The sequence below is a fragment of the Diabrotica undecimpunctata genome, chromosome 9, assembly GCF_040954645.1.
Source record: "Diabrotica undecimpunctata isolate CICGRU chromosome 9, icDiaUnde3, whole genome shotgun sequence".
Lineage (NCBI taxonomy): Eukaryota > Metazoa > Arthropoda > Insecta > Coleoptera > Chrysomelidae > Diabrotica > Diabrotica undecimpunctata.
Window position 1 is genome coordinate 5,789,168 of NC_092811.1, and position 14,689 is coordinate 5,803,856.

The window sequence follows — 14,689 nt, forward strand, 5'->3', positions numbered from 1 at the left end:
CGCTCACTGTATTCTTCAAAATTTTTGTTCACTAAAAACATTACCTTAGTTTCATATGTAACCAAGCCTAACAAGTTTGTTGTATTGTTATCGACCTTACACAATGAACATGAAATTTCTGATGAAAACCAAAAGTTTAAACCAAGGATTATTTTGGATTACAACAAAACCAAAAGTGGAGTCGATATTTTAGATAAATTGATTCGAGAGTACACATGTAAAAGAGCAACAAGAAGATGGCCCTTACGTATATTTTTCAACTTTTTGGATATTGCGTGCTACAATGCTTTCGTTGTATGGAATACGAAAAATCCTGAATGGAATAAGCAAGTAAATATAAAACATCGCAGAAAACTATTTCTGGAGGAGCTTGGAAAACAATTAACCTCACCCAATATAAAACGAAGAGCGGAAGCAATACAAGAAGAACCCACCGGATACCATAAATCCGTAATCGCTGCAATAGAGACCACCGGTGTTAGTGTAAAAAAGCAAATAGAAGTGCCGCAATCTGCAACAAAACGAGGTCGTTGTTATTCTTGTAGGGGTAGTGACAATAAATATTCAAAACGGTGTGACATGTGTAAAAGATTTATTTGTAATACTCATTCAAAACCCGAAAAAGTACATATTGTCAAAATTAAATGCAACTACTGCCAAAAAGACCAGGATGGTGAACCATCTTAAAAATTTAAATACAAAAATTTAGTATTATAATTATTTTGTTTCTTTGTTTTTTGTTAAATTAAAGATACTGTATAACAATACTGACTATTTAAAACATCCTTATAAATAAAATGAGAATGGGTCACGCTTGACCCATCATGGTAATCTAAGTAAGTCAAATAATCTTGGTACTCCGAAGGTTAAGCTTGATAAGGTTTATTTGTCACTTGAAATAAATACGACATACATTTTACGAAATGGAATCGATCGATACAGTTAGTTTGATACTCATGTATCCTATTTCTAACGAACATAATTTTTTTTCTACTCTTTGGATCTGTAAGTCTATTACTTTCACTATTACAGACACTATTAATTTTCAGTTTCAGATATTTCACTGTCTGCCAATTTATATTCCCGAATTAAGCCACAACCACCGATATTACGATACCAAGCTTGCATAAGATGAAAACGGCACCCTTTAATGTGCACATTTTGAAATTCAAAACGCGCAGCATTGTGGATAGCAATTTCAAAATCGGAGAAAATGATTTTTGGATTGAATTTTAGACCAATTACTTCACATTTGCGTTTCAAAACATTAAATAGTTTTATATAGGTTTGTTCCGATTTGTCGGGAAGTAAACAATAACACAATGGTATATAATGTCCATTGATAAGTACATGTGTGGTAAAAAATTGCTTGAAATATTGAGCACAGTAACTAAATGTACCGTCCATATAAATCGTTTCACTGCCGCACAGAAAACGCATGTTAGTGTTACACGAGAAGATGATAATGTTAGAACTTAGTTCAACCGCAAATATAAAATTCTCGTCTTTAAGTGTTTTGATATTCATAATATTTACCGCAGCAATAGTTTCTTCTTTACTTTTGGGAGGTTTCGTATTAAATTAACGTCTTTAACAGACATGTGGCTCAAGCAATCTACATTTTCTTTCAACGCACTATGTATGATTTTGGACGGCCTTTCGGTCAAATTATCCTTAGCCTTCCTTTTGGCACTGCTACGCACAATCTGTCTATTAAGCGTCTTAATATCACACTCGTGATTATGTTCTAGATTACTTCGGATCACTAACTTTTCTGGCCCTTTCGTGAATATCTTCGCTTTACACGACCGTTTTACGCACCTCCAATACGTTTCTGCCGATTTTAGTACTTTATCTTGAGAAAAAGTAAAACTGTTCACTTTGAGCAAAATTTTACCACGATTACTTACTAACGTTGAAATTTCCATGTTCACTTTTCACTATTCTCTGACAAACTAATAACTAGTAACTAAGTAAATTTCAATGACCATCATTAAACCCTAATTATATCTAATATCTGGTACCTGCGATAATCCTTCCGGCAGCGTCCAAAACAAGGGTACTTTTAAGACCCTCAGGTACTTCAGCGTCGAAAACATGCCCGCCCAAGAGAGTACAGGCAAGGAAATTCAAGGCTGATCATTAATGCATTTTGTATTTTACCGCAGAGTAAAATATATACTGAGGCCATCATATATTACAGACGATATTGCATTAATTACAAGATCAAAAGTACTGAACAAAACGTTTAGAAAAACAAAATCAAGTGCCAAACAATTTTTAAATTTACATATATGATGATAGAGGGTATTTCAAATCCATTGGCGAGCATTTCCACTAAATAGTTTATCGCGCAAACAATCTATGATAAGAGCCATGCAGTGGCTTTGCAATATTAAACAATTTGAGAAGATTGTTTTGTGTTTACACTAATTTTACTATATTTACAATAATTTGCACTAATTACAAAATTATTACTCACTTAAATAATAAATTTAATGTAGTTTGATTTTACAGATTGTTTTATTGATATCAAACTTTTTATAGTTTATTCGTCTTCCGGGTTTGGACCGTGTCATTTGTGAGTGACCCAAAAGTGGGTTCATCTCGACGTTTCGCTACAATTGTATGTAGCTTCTTCAGGAGAACAAAAAAGAAAAAGAAAACAAAAGACAGGAAGATGGGTAGTTAGCAACGGTAACTCAGTTACTCAACGCAACCAGAGGCGAATACTAACTACCAAGATGGGCTTTTGGTCACAGTAACTTAACTACTTAACGCAGCCAGAGGTGAAAACCAAATGCCAGGACAGGGATTCACGTCCAACAACTCAGAACACTAACGCGTCGAGAGGCGGGGAGTGAATCCGACGATTACTCCGCTACCGCTCTATTTATAGTCGCGGTGACCTGTCGTGTCGGGACGTATCGGCACACTCCGTGGCGCGAACGTCAAGAAGCGCGCGCTGGCCAATCATGTGGCTGCATCGTGGTAGCGGGACCGGACGGCGGCTCTAGACTGAGATTCCAGATGGGAGACAAGTAGTATCCTTCCTCTCGATTGATATTATGTGGATTTTTTCGGATCTCTAGAGATTCGCGGATTTTCCTGGAATAAAAGAAGGGGCTCTTGACGGAAGGACCGGTTTCTTGGCAGTGTTCTGCAACTGCAGAATGGGAGAAAAGACCTAATCTAATGCATCTTTGATGCTCTTGAATCCGAGTTTTGACGGAACGACCAGTTTCGCCAATATACACTTGTCCACATGAACAAGGAATAGAATAATCATATCTCCCATACATGACTCTCTCCAATGGGTTCTCCCCTTTCCCCTGTCATTGCTGACATTTTCATGGAAGCCTTTGAGTCTTTAGCCCTAGAATCTTACCCCTTAAAACCAAAAGTCTGGTTCCGCTACGTTGATGATACATTTATCATCTGGCCCCATGGTCAACATACCCTTTCTCCCTTCCTAGATCATCTTAACTCACAACATCCGAGTATAAAATTCACAATGGAAGTAGAAAATAATCGGTCCCTTCCCTTTCTCGATGTGTTAGTCACCTCCAAGCCCAATGGCCGATTGGGTCACTCTGTTTATAGAAAAAAGACTCACACGAATCGTTACCTACATGCTTCATCACACCACCATCCTGCCCAAAAGAATTCTGTGATCAACTCTCTCATCCATCGGGCCATTTCGATTTCTGAACCTGACAACCTTAGAGAAGAACTTGGCCATCTGCAAAAAACCCTTGTCGCCAACGGTTACTCCAAGTCCACAATTCAAAATATTACACACCGACATCTACATCCCCCTTTATACCCTAGGACGACAAATTCAGAATCTTCGGGTAATACTCCTGTGGCTTTTCTTCCGTATATTCGAAGTGTCACTGATAGGATTGGCAAAATTCTTCGCAAAGAAGGTATCAGGACTACTTTTCGACCACCCAAGAAAATCTCACAATATCTACCCTCTCCTAAGGACCCATTACGCCCCTATCTTCCTGTGGTGTCTATTTTATTCCTTGTTCATGTGGACAAGTGTATATTGGCGAAACTGGTCGTTCCGTCAAAACTCGGATTCAAGAGCATCAAAGATGCATTCGATCAGGTCTTTTCTCCCCATTCTGCAGTTGCAGAACACTGCCAAGAAACCGGTCATTCCATATTGTTCGAAAAAACTCATATTATTTCTAAGAGCCCCTTCTTTTATTCCAGGAAAATCCGCGAATCTCTAGAGATCCGAAAAAATCCACATAATATCAATCGAGAGGAAGGATACTACTTGTCTCCCATCTGGAATCTCATTCGATCAGGTCTTTTCTCCCATTCTGCAGTTGCAGAACACTGCCAAGAAACCGGTCATTCCATATTGTTCGAAAAAACCCATATTATTTCTAAGAGCCCCTTCTTTTATTCCAGGAAAATCCGCGAATCTCTAGAGATCCGAAAAAATCCACATAATATCAATCGAGAGGAAGGATACTACTTGTCTCCCATCTGGAATCTCAGTCTAGAGCCGCCGTCCGGTCCCGCTACCACGATGCAGCTACATGATTGGCCAGCGCGCGCGTCTTGACGTTTGCGCCACGGAGTGTGCCGCGAGGTTAGGTCACCGCGACTATAAATAGAGCGGTAGCGGAGTAATCGTCGGATTCACTCCCCGCCTCTCGACGCGTTAGTGTTCTGAGCTGTTGGACGTGAATCCCTGTCCTGGCATTTGGTTTTCACCTCTGGCTGCGTTAAGTAGTTGAGTTACTGTGACCAAAAGCCCATCTTGGTAGTTAGTATTCGCCTCTGGTTGCGTTGAGTAACTGAGTTACCGTTGCTAACTACCCATCTTCCTGTCTTTTGTTTTCTTTTTCTTTTTTGTTCTCCTGAAGAAGCTACATACAATTGTAGCGAAAAGTCGAGATGAACCCACTTTTGGGTCACTCACAAATGACACGGTCCAAACCCGGAAGACGAATAAACTATAATTCTGACTCTGGCCGTGGAAGCCTACGATTTCATCAAACTTTTTAGTCAAATCAGCAACTTAGCAAAAATGTTCAGTAGTGACAGTGTTGAAATATGAATATTTGCGATCGTTTTTGTCAAAATTTTCTACGGCAGATGGGCTTAAAGTTTTACCAGAAGGTTATAGTACCTTCTTTAGTTGATACTCTATGAAGTTTGGTAAAAGTTACTAAATTTTTAATTTAGTATCGGTTACCTTAAAACCGTAATTATCAAGTCATTATTAATGACTCCTTAACGACTCGTTTAGGACATACAAAGAACTGATAAGAATTCAAAATTCCGAGAATTAATAGTCACTGTATTTAAAATGAATTAGTAATTTAGTCTCATTATGTTGTCGAGTCTCAAAAAGAAAGGTTCTAACACGCGTATTAGAATTATTTTGTAGAATGGGGATGTTTAAGTGTAGTAAGAGTAAACAGACCAGATCGACACCAGAATCCAAAAGAATAGTTTACAATGTATTTAAATATATACAAATGCTATTACCTGAAGATAATCGAACCAATATTAAACAACCTGTGAGCAAAGCTACTGGAGTATCTTTACATAGAGTAGAAAGGATCATTCAACAAGCTAATATGTTATCAATGACAGAGTCAGATAATTTACTAAAATTTCCAGCTACAAAGCTTGCTAAAACGAAAGCAACAGTGACAGACTTGGGGGAGTATGCCAAACAGTTCATTAAAACATTATTGCTAATTCTCATTGCATATCTTACCTTTTTTATTATCGTATTGACCATAGAATATTCCGTTAGCTATTTTTATCTTATAGGGTAGGAAAGGCGATTTAAGTCCCACAGAACTTAGGCCACAATTAACCCATTGTGCATCCTTCCAAGGAACTGTCGTCCTTAGCTCATTGCCATGTCAACCAAAAAGATTCCCAGTTCCTAAGAGTCTTAGGCCTGCCACCTTCCTAGCTAATTGGTCAGCAATGCAGTTGCCTTTATTCCTATTGTGCCTTTTAACCCAACTCAGGATGATTTTATTTCCTTTCAAAATTGGGTTAGTGACTCGTGACACTTCAATACTAATCCTGATGTGATACGTGGTCTACTCAAGGTTAGTAGCAGTTGTCTGCTATCTATGCAGATTATTATAGTTTTCCCGGCTATACCTTTTTGGTTTATTTCTTTTGCGACTATGGAGATACTATTTTGTCTGAACTAGGCTGGCATTTTTTCCCATATCCCACTTTATTCTTAGGTTCAGTGATCTGAAGTATATATCATGAGCCCTTTTTCCATTTTGGAGCCACCGGTGTACATGCAATACGCATTTGCCACATTTGACTCCCTATAATGTCTAGTTTCGATTTTGTAGGGTTTGTCAAAAACAAACTTTGGTTTAATTGTACTATCAAGGCTTGCACCCGCTGAGCGCAGCCACATCATTGTCACCAGTGCCACCTCTTTGATACATATATTTAGAGAAGTGATGCGAATGAATAACTCCATTGCTGCACTTGGTGTTGTTTTCATGGAACCTTGTTATATTTAGGCAAGCCAAATGGCTTACTTTGTTAACGGCTGTTGCCTGTAGCACTTTTGCTACCCAAGTAATAGCTCCATACGTTAGCATTGGCCTAATGACAGCAGTGTAGATCCAGGCAATCTCCCTTGGCGAAAGGCCCCAGGTCCTTTCGACAGTTCGTCCACACTGCTCATAGGTAATATTATGCTCTTTTAGCTCTACCATCTAAGTGTTCCACTTTCCATGTTAACTTCCTGTCAAGAGTAACACCAAGGTATTTCATCTTGTCAGAAAAGTTTAGACTGCAATTTAGAATCCTTGGAAGTATTAAGCCCGTGAGTCTTCTTTTTCTTATAAAGAGAGCTATCTATGTCTTCTTAGGATTTATATATAGTGAGTGTTCCTTCTGTCCTTCTGTCTACTTAGGGTATTGTGTAGAAACCGTTGCTGCTGAGTTAATCAACCAGGCTATCTAGAACTATGTTCCAGAGGAGTGGTGATAACGCCTCTTCCTGTGGACACCCTCACGTAACCATGCCTCTAACAGAAACGTCTTCTACATTTATGCTTATTGATCTATTAGAGAGCATACATACTGAATATCCATTCGCTCACGGCCAGAGGAACGTTCCTGACATTGAGCTATTGGGTGATGGTTGGGAATGTGATTTTATCAAACGCTTCTTTAATATTTATGAATATACCTAGGGTGGATTCTTTTTTATCCAGCGATCTTTCAATTCTTCCCACTACTTGATGCAGTGCAGAATCGGCAGATCTTTCCAAAATATATGCATGCTGATTTGGGTGAAGTAGGTTATGAATCAGAACTTCAGCCCTCTTGCATATCCTTTCCATCGTTTTCAAGGGAAACGATGTTAGGCTAATTGGTCGAAAAGTCTGTGATAGGGTGTAGTACGTCCTACCTGGTTTTGGTATGAAGATTAGACGTACGTCTCTCCACTTTCTAGAAATATATCTCAGAGCCAAGGGGGCTCTGAATATTCTCACAAGGTGCGGCAGAAGAATATCCATTCCTAACCGTAGTAGTGCTGAATATATGTCGCCAGGCCTGGTGACTTGAAAGGGGTGAAGCACAATATGGGCCGCCTTACCTTTCCACTCTCACTTACCTGGCCACTCTCACTAATCATTGTTCTGGCAGGATGTCAGTCGTTTAGTGAGGGTATGATTGTATTTTCCATCCAGTTTGGTGCTTTTGATGCGCTAGAACCGAGGAAGTATGTTTTTATCAGGATCTCAGAACTTTCGCAAAGATTAGAAGTTTTACTTCAATCTTTCTTCGTTAATATGCCAATATGCCGATGTGGGTCCTTTGAGAATTTTAGCATGGAAGCGTACGAAAAATCTTCGATTTCCTCACAGTAAACTCTCCAAGCAGCTCTTCGTCTGTAAACTTTCTTAAACTCTCTGAGGTAGGTTTGATTGATAAGAATCCCAATTCTCTTTGAGTTTGGTGCGTTTTGCTCTATTAAATGCTGTTCTTGCTGTCTTCCTAAGATGTTCCAGTTTAGTGCATCACCAAGAGCTGGTTTTGTGACTTTCCATTCTTACCATTCTTACTATTCCCTTGGTTAATTGTAGCTTTGTTTAATTATCCTCAACTTTAAATAAATATTTTGTTGTAGTATCGGTCATATCGCATATTTTAATTTTGTAGAAATTAATAACTCAGATTTAAATGTATATGTTATGTCTTCTTCTTTTATTTCAAATACAATCTACTTGCTTATTTCTTTTACATATAATAGAGTCGAAGGAGATTCTAGACTTACAGTAAATACCCAGATTCTCTTTCTAATGCCCTCATATGTTATATAGAAACTATCGCGTGTGCAGAAAGCAAACATTGCAACAGAAGACAAAGACGGCTAAACTAATATCTAGAAAAAGATATGAATATGCAGGACGTGAAAAATTGACAAAAATATTTGCAACTTAGCACAACTAGAAATAAAACAAATGAAAAATTAGTAAGCATATACGGCCACTTAAGTGTAATCAACGAGATAAAAGCTCACACACTTAGGTTGGCAGAATATGAGCAGAAAGCTTAGGACAAATGACTTATTCCAAACATTATGGAACATCAAACTTAAAGGAATTTTATAGCAAATAAAACTATTGATATAACAATAGAGTAACTGATGAAAGAAACATATTCAGAGCATTTAAAAAAATTATTGTTGACAAAAATGTAGTAATCAACATTATATTTTATACTTACCATGCTGTATAAACAGGATGTACTCTTAGCATGCCTTTACCGTCATAATATCCGATATGAAGACCTAAATACATATCCAGGTACAACGTCAGCTGACAAGTGAAGTCAAGCCAACTCATCTCGGTAGCAAAAGGGGGCAACATGATTAATAATATTAACACTATTCCTTGGATCGTGATTAAAAAGGCTCTTAAGACGCACCACACCCTTATAAATAGCCCTTCCGGGTGTATTGTGGCTGGCAAAAATAGGAAACTGATAAACCAGAATGGGCCGAGTTTAGTCTTATATAGTTTGAAATAGTCTGTTTTGTTTATGTTAACGAAAGCTTCCCTAAAAATCGATTTGTTAAGTTAATTGTAACATAATTACTGTATAAAGTTTTGTAATATTGATATAGAGAAAAGACAGTGAATATTTGATTTCAGTATTGTGCTTCCACTATTCGCTTTTATGTATTTCGTCCTATTAGGACTACTCAGAGCGATTATGTAGAAGCACTAAACGTGAAATATTATTTTTATAATTACTTGTTTTGAACAAGAAACAACAAAGAAAACAACACTTTTTGCAACATTTTTTTAAGTTTACGCAATTATAAATTAGTGATAAATAAATAATCCATAAAAAATGTGTCTAAATATTAATTAAATATCTAGTTGGAAATGAGATTTCAGTGTTCCTGCTTATTGCTTTTACTGGAGATTATAAAATAAGGATATTATACTTCCGAACAATATTTAACAATTGAATGGCCACCCCGAATAAGGTTTTTTATTGTCCTTTCACTCACTAAGCCTGATTTTTCTTTTTCGAGACTTATTTATTTGTTTTTCTATGGCCACACTCACATTAACACGTGCTTCATCCGCCATGTCTAATATTTCTAATGATGTTACAACCTTCTTCGCCGCGGCTCGACTTGAATGCTCTCATAAACATGAAATTTAGATGATTTTCTGCGACCAATTGTATAACAGAAATTATGATTAGTAGATAAACAGAGTGACTTCTGGACCGGAAGTGACGTCACCTCCCTGGTGACGTAGGAACGTCCCCCGTGTCTCAAGGCCACGCCCTCGGCAAATGGTGACGTAGGTACGACTCTCGTGTCTCTAGGCCACGTCCCTCAGCCAATGGTGTCATAGGAACGCCTCCAAGTAAACGCCTGACCAATGGTGACATAGGAACGTCCCCACTCGTGACGTTAGAAGATATCCTCGACCAATGGTGGCATAGGAACTTCCCCTCGTGACGTTATAACATATCGCCGATCAATGGTGATACAGAAACGCCCCACTCGTGACGTTAGAACATATCCTCGACCAATGGTGGCACAGAAACGGCCCACTCGTGACGTTAGAACATATCCTCGACCAATGGTGACGTTAGAACATATCGTATACCAATGGTGACGCAAAAACGCCCATATTCACCATGATTACAACGTCCCATTCACCATGTTTACAACCTTATTCCGCTAACAACACCGATTCACAAATATTGAGGGTTACAACCTTATTCGGGGCGGACATTCAATTATAAACGGTAAAAAATATATTTTAACATACTCGTCCTGTGTTATAACGTGGCTAATAACTGGTAATTCACGCTCTACCCTTTCAAATTTACGAATTTCCGCCACGAGCTCATCACGATATTTTGTTTTCTCTAGAAAATCCAGTTCTTTGGGAAACAATTTAAAAATTTTCTCCATTACGGCATATTCTAGGCAAATCAATCTGCAGTCGGTGGTAGACACGACTGTGTGCTTTTTAGGAATGCAGTAGATGGCCTCCAAGTAGCCTAAATATGATCCTGGGCCGACGGATTTTTCCGGGTTGTTCTCTGAGTTGTATAATTTACAGAAGCCTTCGCTTATTATGTACATGATTCTCGTAGGATCACCTCGGATATATAGAGTTTCGTTTTTGGGTAATAACCACATCTTTGCATCTTTTTCTATTAACTGTAAATAAAGGTAGAATTATTAAAATTATTATACAAAAAATAGATTTATTTAAAACATAAATTATATTATATCCTCCTAAGACCTGCCTTGATCTTTTTTGGTTTTTTTATCAAATAATAGAATTCGTATGTTTTTTGTATAGAAACACATGTAAGTTTTCCTAAATTTTTATTATTTTGCTAAATGTGAAAAAAACATGTCCATTCAAAAGGACATCAAAATCGCATCAATACAAAATTATTGTTAATGAAATTGTTTAAAGCAATAATTGTTATTTCCCCTTAAACATAAAAATATGTCGGATCAGTCACAATTAACTTTTGTTTTGCCCTTACAACCTGGAAGCTTAGATCGAACAGAATTTTAATTCGGATGACATTGCAGGAATGTGTTATATCTTTCTCTTAGTAGACGTTTGAAGTAATGTTCTGGGTTTGTAACTGTTTCTAGTTATAGTGAAGTCGTTTTACCCTGTTGTATTTCAGATTAACGCCCGAAAAATAATTTATGACTCTAGTTACAGCCACTCTGTTATGCTTTCCCTTTTCTACCTGCTTTGTGGTACCGAACCTCCTACTGGTCGGCTGTAGTACTTGAAGATAAATCAGCGCTACCAAAACAATTTTTTGTGGAATTGTGGCGAATTGTGTTTGTTGAAAGTGGAAAATTATTTTACCTTAGAAAAAATCAACATGGGACCAATTACATCAGTACTGGCAGTTCAAAAAAGGACAAGTGCAGCTTGTGGAATTTCAGAACGGACCTTGCAAAGAGTTCGCCAAATGAGTGAGGAGGAATTAAGTAAGGAAAATAAAAGGATTCGTTTGCATCCGAAAACCCTCGACTTGCCACAAGGTATTAAAATCTCAATCAGAAATATCATTTATGACATGTACAAAGCAAAAGAACATGTTACAAGAAAGACTTTTATTCAAAAAATAAAGGACAGAGAACTTTGTGATATGGGTTTGACCAGTTTATCAAAAGTATTAAAAGCTATGGGTTTTAGATACAAAAAAACCAATAATCGTAAAGTGTTGTGCGAGCTGTCCAATGTTGTTGGAAAAAGGTGGAAATTTATAAGAAACTATTTAAAAAACAAGAATTCCGAATTTGCCAGACAATTTGTGTTTCTTGTGAAAGGAAATAATACCAAATCATCCTGGCAAGATGATTCTACCAAATGCTATTCGAGTACTAGTGCGAGTAATGGCAAAAGATATATTATATTGCATGCAGGAAATACGGAAGGTTTTATACCCAATGCTAGTCTTATATTTTCTTCGACAAAAAAAACTGATGATTACCACGGAAATATGGACGCCGATATTTTTAAACATTGGTTTGAGGAAAAATTATTAAAAAATCTGGAAAATCCGTCATTAATAGTCTTAAGACAATGCTTCGTATTACACCAGAGAGGAGGAAAAGTTTCCCACAAGCAGCTGGAAAAAAGAAGACTTAAGAAAGTGGCTGTCGGAGAAAAATATAGAACACGAACATCTAGTTTTCAAAGCTGAATTATTAAATAAGTGCAAAGAACACATTACTGAGAAAAAATTTGTCGTTGACCAAATGGCACTAAAATATGGTCATGAGGTCCTAAGACTACCACCATATCACTGCCAGTACAATCCAATTGAATTGGTGTGGAGCATCACTAAAAACTACTATGATAAACATGCATGTAAGACCACCGACGAAGCCAGCGTTTTACAACTCTGGCAAGATGCACTAAACCAAGTCAATGAGGAACAATGGGGAAATGTATTGAGCATACTGAAAAAAAAATTTTAGAGTCATATGAAATAGAACAAGTTATTGATGAAGTAAGACCTTTAATTATTCGTAATGATGAAGATTCAGATGAATCGGATAGCGAGTCAGATAGTGATAATACCTGTCCATAGATTAAGACGTAGATAGAAAAATTAACACAAAAGGGTACCAACCACCAAAAAAAAACAAAAAAAAATATAACAATAACCGCATGCAGGAGAGAGCCGGAGGCATGCCGCACGACGCTCTTGAATGCAAGCACCAAAAAAATAAGATTAGCAAGTAAGGTAGATTAAGAACATGACTGGACGAATGACTGGGTATTCGACGACGGATGAAAGGATTCGATGCTTGCTCGCTCTCGGCTGCACTTGGTGCAGAAAAGGGAAAGCAAGTATCGGCATACACAACCATCATTAGATCGCCGAACAATTGCTTTGACCGGTAGTGATAAAGTCAAATGGGCTAACCTACCACTTAAATGTAAATACACGGAAATCTCCCATTGCCTGACGGGGGATACCGCGAAATAGTCGAGACCTGGCTCCAAAGACCAGGGGGTGGAGGAAAGCCGGGGCTGGTTGTATCGCAGGAGGACAACCTACCTCGGTGAGTTTGGGAAGGTGTGTGTGGGAAGTAGGAATAAGTCTTTGTTTTATATAGATATATATTTTTATAGATATATTTATAAAATATATAACAATAAAAATATAATACAAAATTTTGAACACCCAGTATTAACATTGGCAAATTTTTTTATACTTGAATAAAAATAGAGTTTATTACACGCTGAAAAAGAATTTTTGTTTTTTTAGCATAAATATTAACCACAATATTAATTTTTGAAGTTGCATGTGTAATATGAAAAATTTTTCAAAAACTTTAAATATCTCACAAAGGCTATTTTTTCGAGAATGGTATCCCAATAAAAATCGATCTAGAATTTTACGTAGATTCAAAAAAAATAACAGAAAGCACAGTTTCTATTTAAAATACGAAACTTAATGGCGACTTCCGGTACAACCGGAAGTGCTAGAAGAATGCAAATATTTAAAAAATGAAGAATGCTTTGCATAACCCATTATTCCAAGTTTGCAGAAACCAGTGACGACCAGAACTTTGAAAACTTTTAACCAACATGTTGCGTGAATGACCCTGTATATTTCATACTCAATGTTTATCAATTTACATTATGATATTCAATTATTATAAAACATAATACAAAGTTATTTTATTAAAAAAATCCCTAATGTCGTATTATCAAATTGAGAAAACCGTACATTTTTAATTTGAGAACCGCTGACTACCTGAGGCAAATCTGAACAGACACTTTTATTACTTATGCGACAGGCTAAAACGATCCTACTTTACCAGTATTGAAATGTTCCCAAAATCAGAATTTCAGAAATGTTATCTTTAAGGAGCAACTCAAAAACAGCTATTTTAAACTCCAGGAACTTCATAACGGTTTTATTAGCATCACCAAGGCCTCCCGTGGACTGCATTGACAATTCCAGTAAAGTCTACATGCTGAGCGACAAAACACCCATTTTGTTCCATGTATTTCGGTTCTCAAGCCTTTTTTTTTCGTTCATTGAGTGGCACTAGAGTTATCTAATTCATCTTCGGATAGTATTTCTGTGCCTTGTTGATCATCTGTATATTAATCCAAATCTGATTGCTGAGGCTGATACAATTCTTCATTTGAATCAAAGCCGTCATCAGAGTTTTCAGAATCTGAAACGTCTATATCCGGATTTTCCAGACATTCAAGAAGTCTTTCATGGTCAACTTCGAGTCTTAAATATTTTTTATTACCAAAGACAGCTGAAACAAAAAAGTCTAATATAATTTTTAAATGTAATTTACTGTTTTATTTGAGAATTAAAGCTAGAATTGTAGTTTTAAATTAATTTATTGACGTTTCATGCATAATAATACATAATATTTTATGTATGCCTAAGGAACTTATGTCCATAAAAATGTACATCCCTGTTTTAGATAAAAACAAACTCAAAATGGTTTGCAAAGACAACTACATCACATAAATATATTTATAATATTGTATGTTATTAGATTAAGCAACATTTAGGTTAAAAATCTAATAAAATTAGTTACTTACCATCAATTATTTTTCTACAACTGCCCACCATGTTTGTCACTTGCAATTAACAAGTTAAC

The 14,689-nt window shown here is 36.8% G+C and overlaps 1 protein-coding gene across 2 annotated transcripts in view; it reads right to left on the reverse strand.

Moving 5' to 3' along the window:
- LOC140450118 (uncharacterized) overlaps positions 1 to 14,689 on the reverse strand; it is a 68,644-nt gene that overhangs the window by 24,775 nt on the left and 29,180 nt on the right. For both annotated transcript variants that reach the window (XM_072543554.1, XM_072543553.1), the window contains exons 12-13: positions 10,329 to 10,726; positions 8,758 to 9,090 (exon numbers count right to left, since the gene is read on the reverse strand). In XM_072543554.1, the coding sequence (XP_072399655.1) occupies positions 8,758 to 9,090; positions 10,329 to 10,726 (731 nt within the window). The remainder of the gene's footprint in view (positions 1 to 8,757; positions 9,091 to 10,328; positions 10,727 to 14,689) is intronic.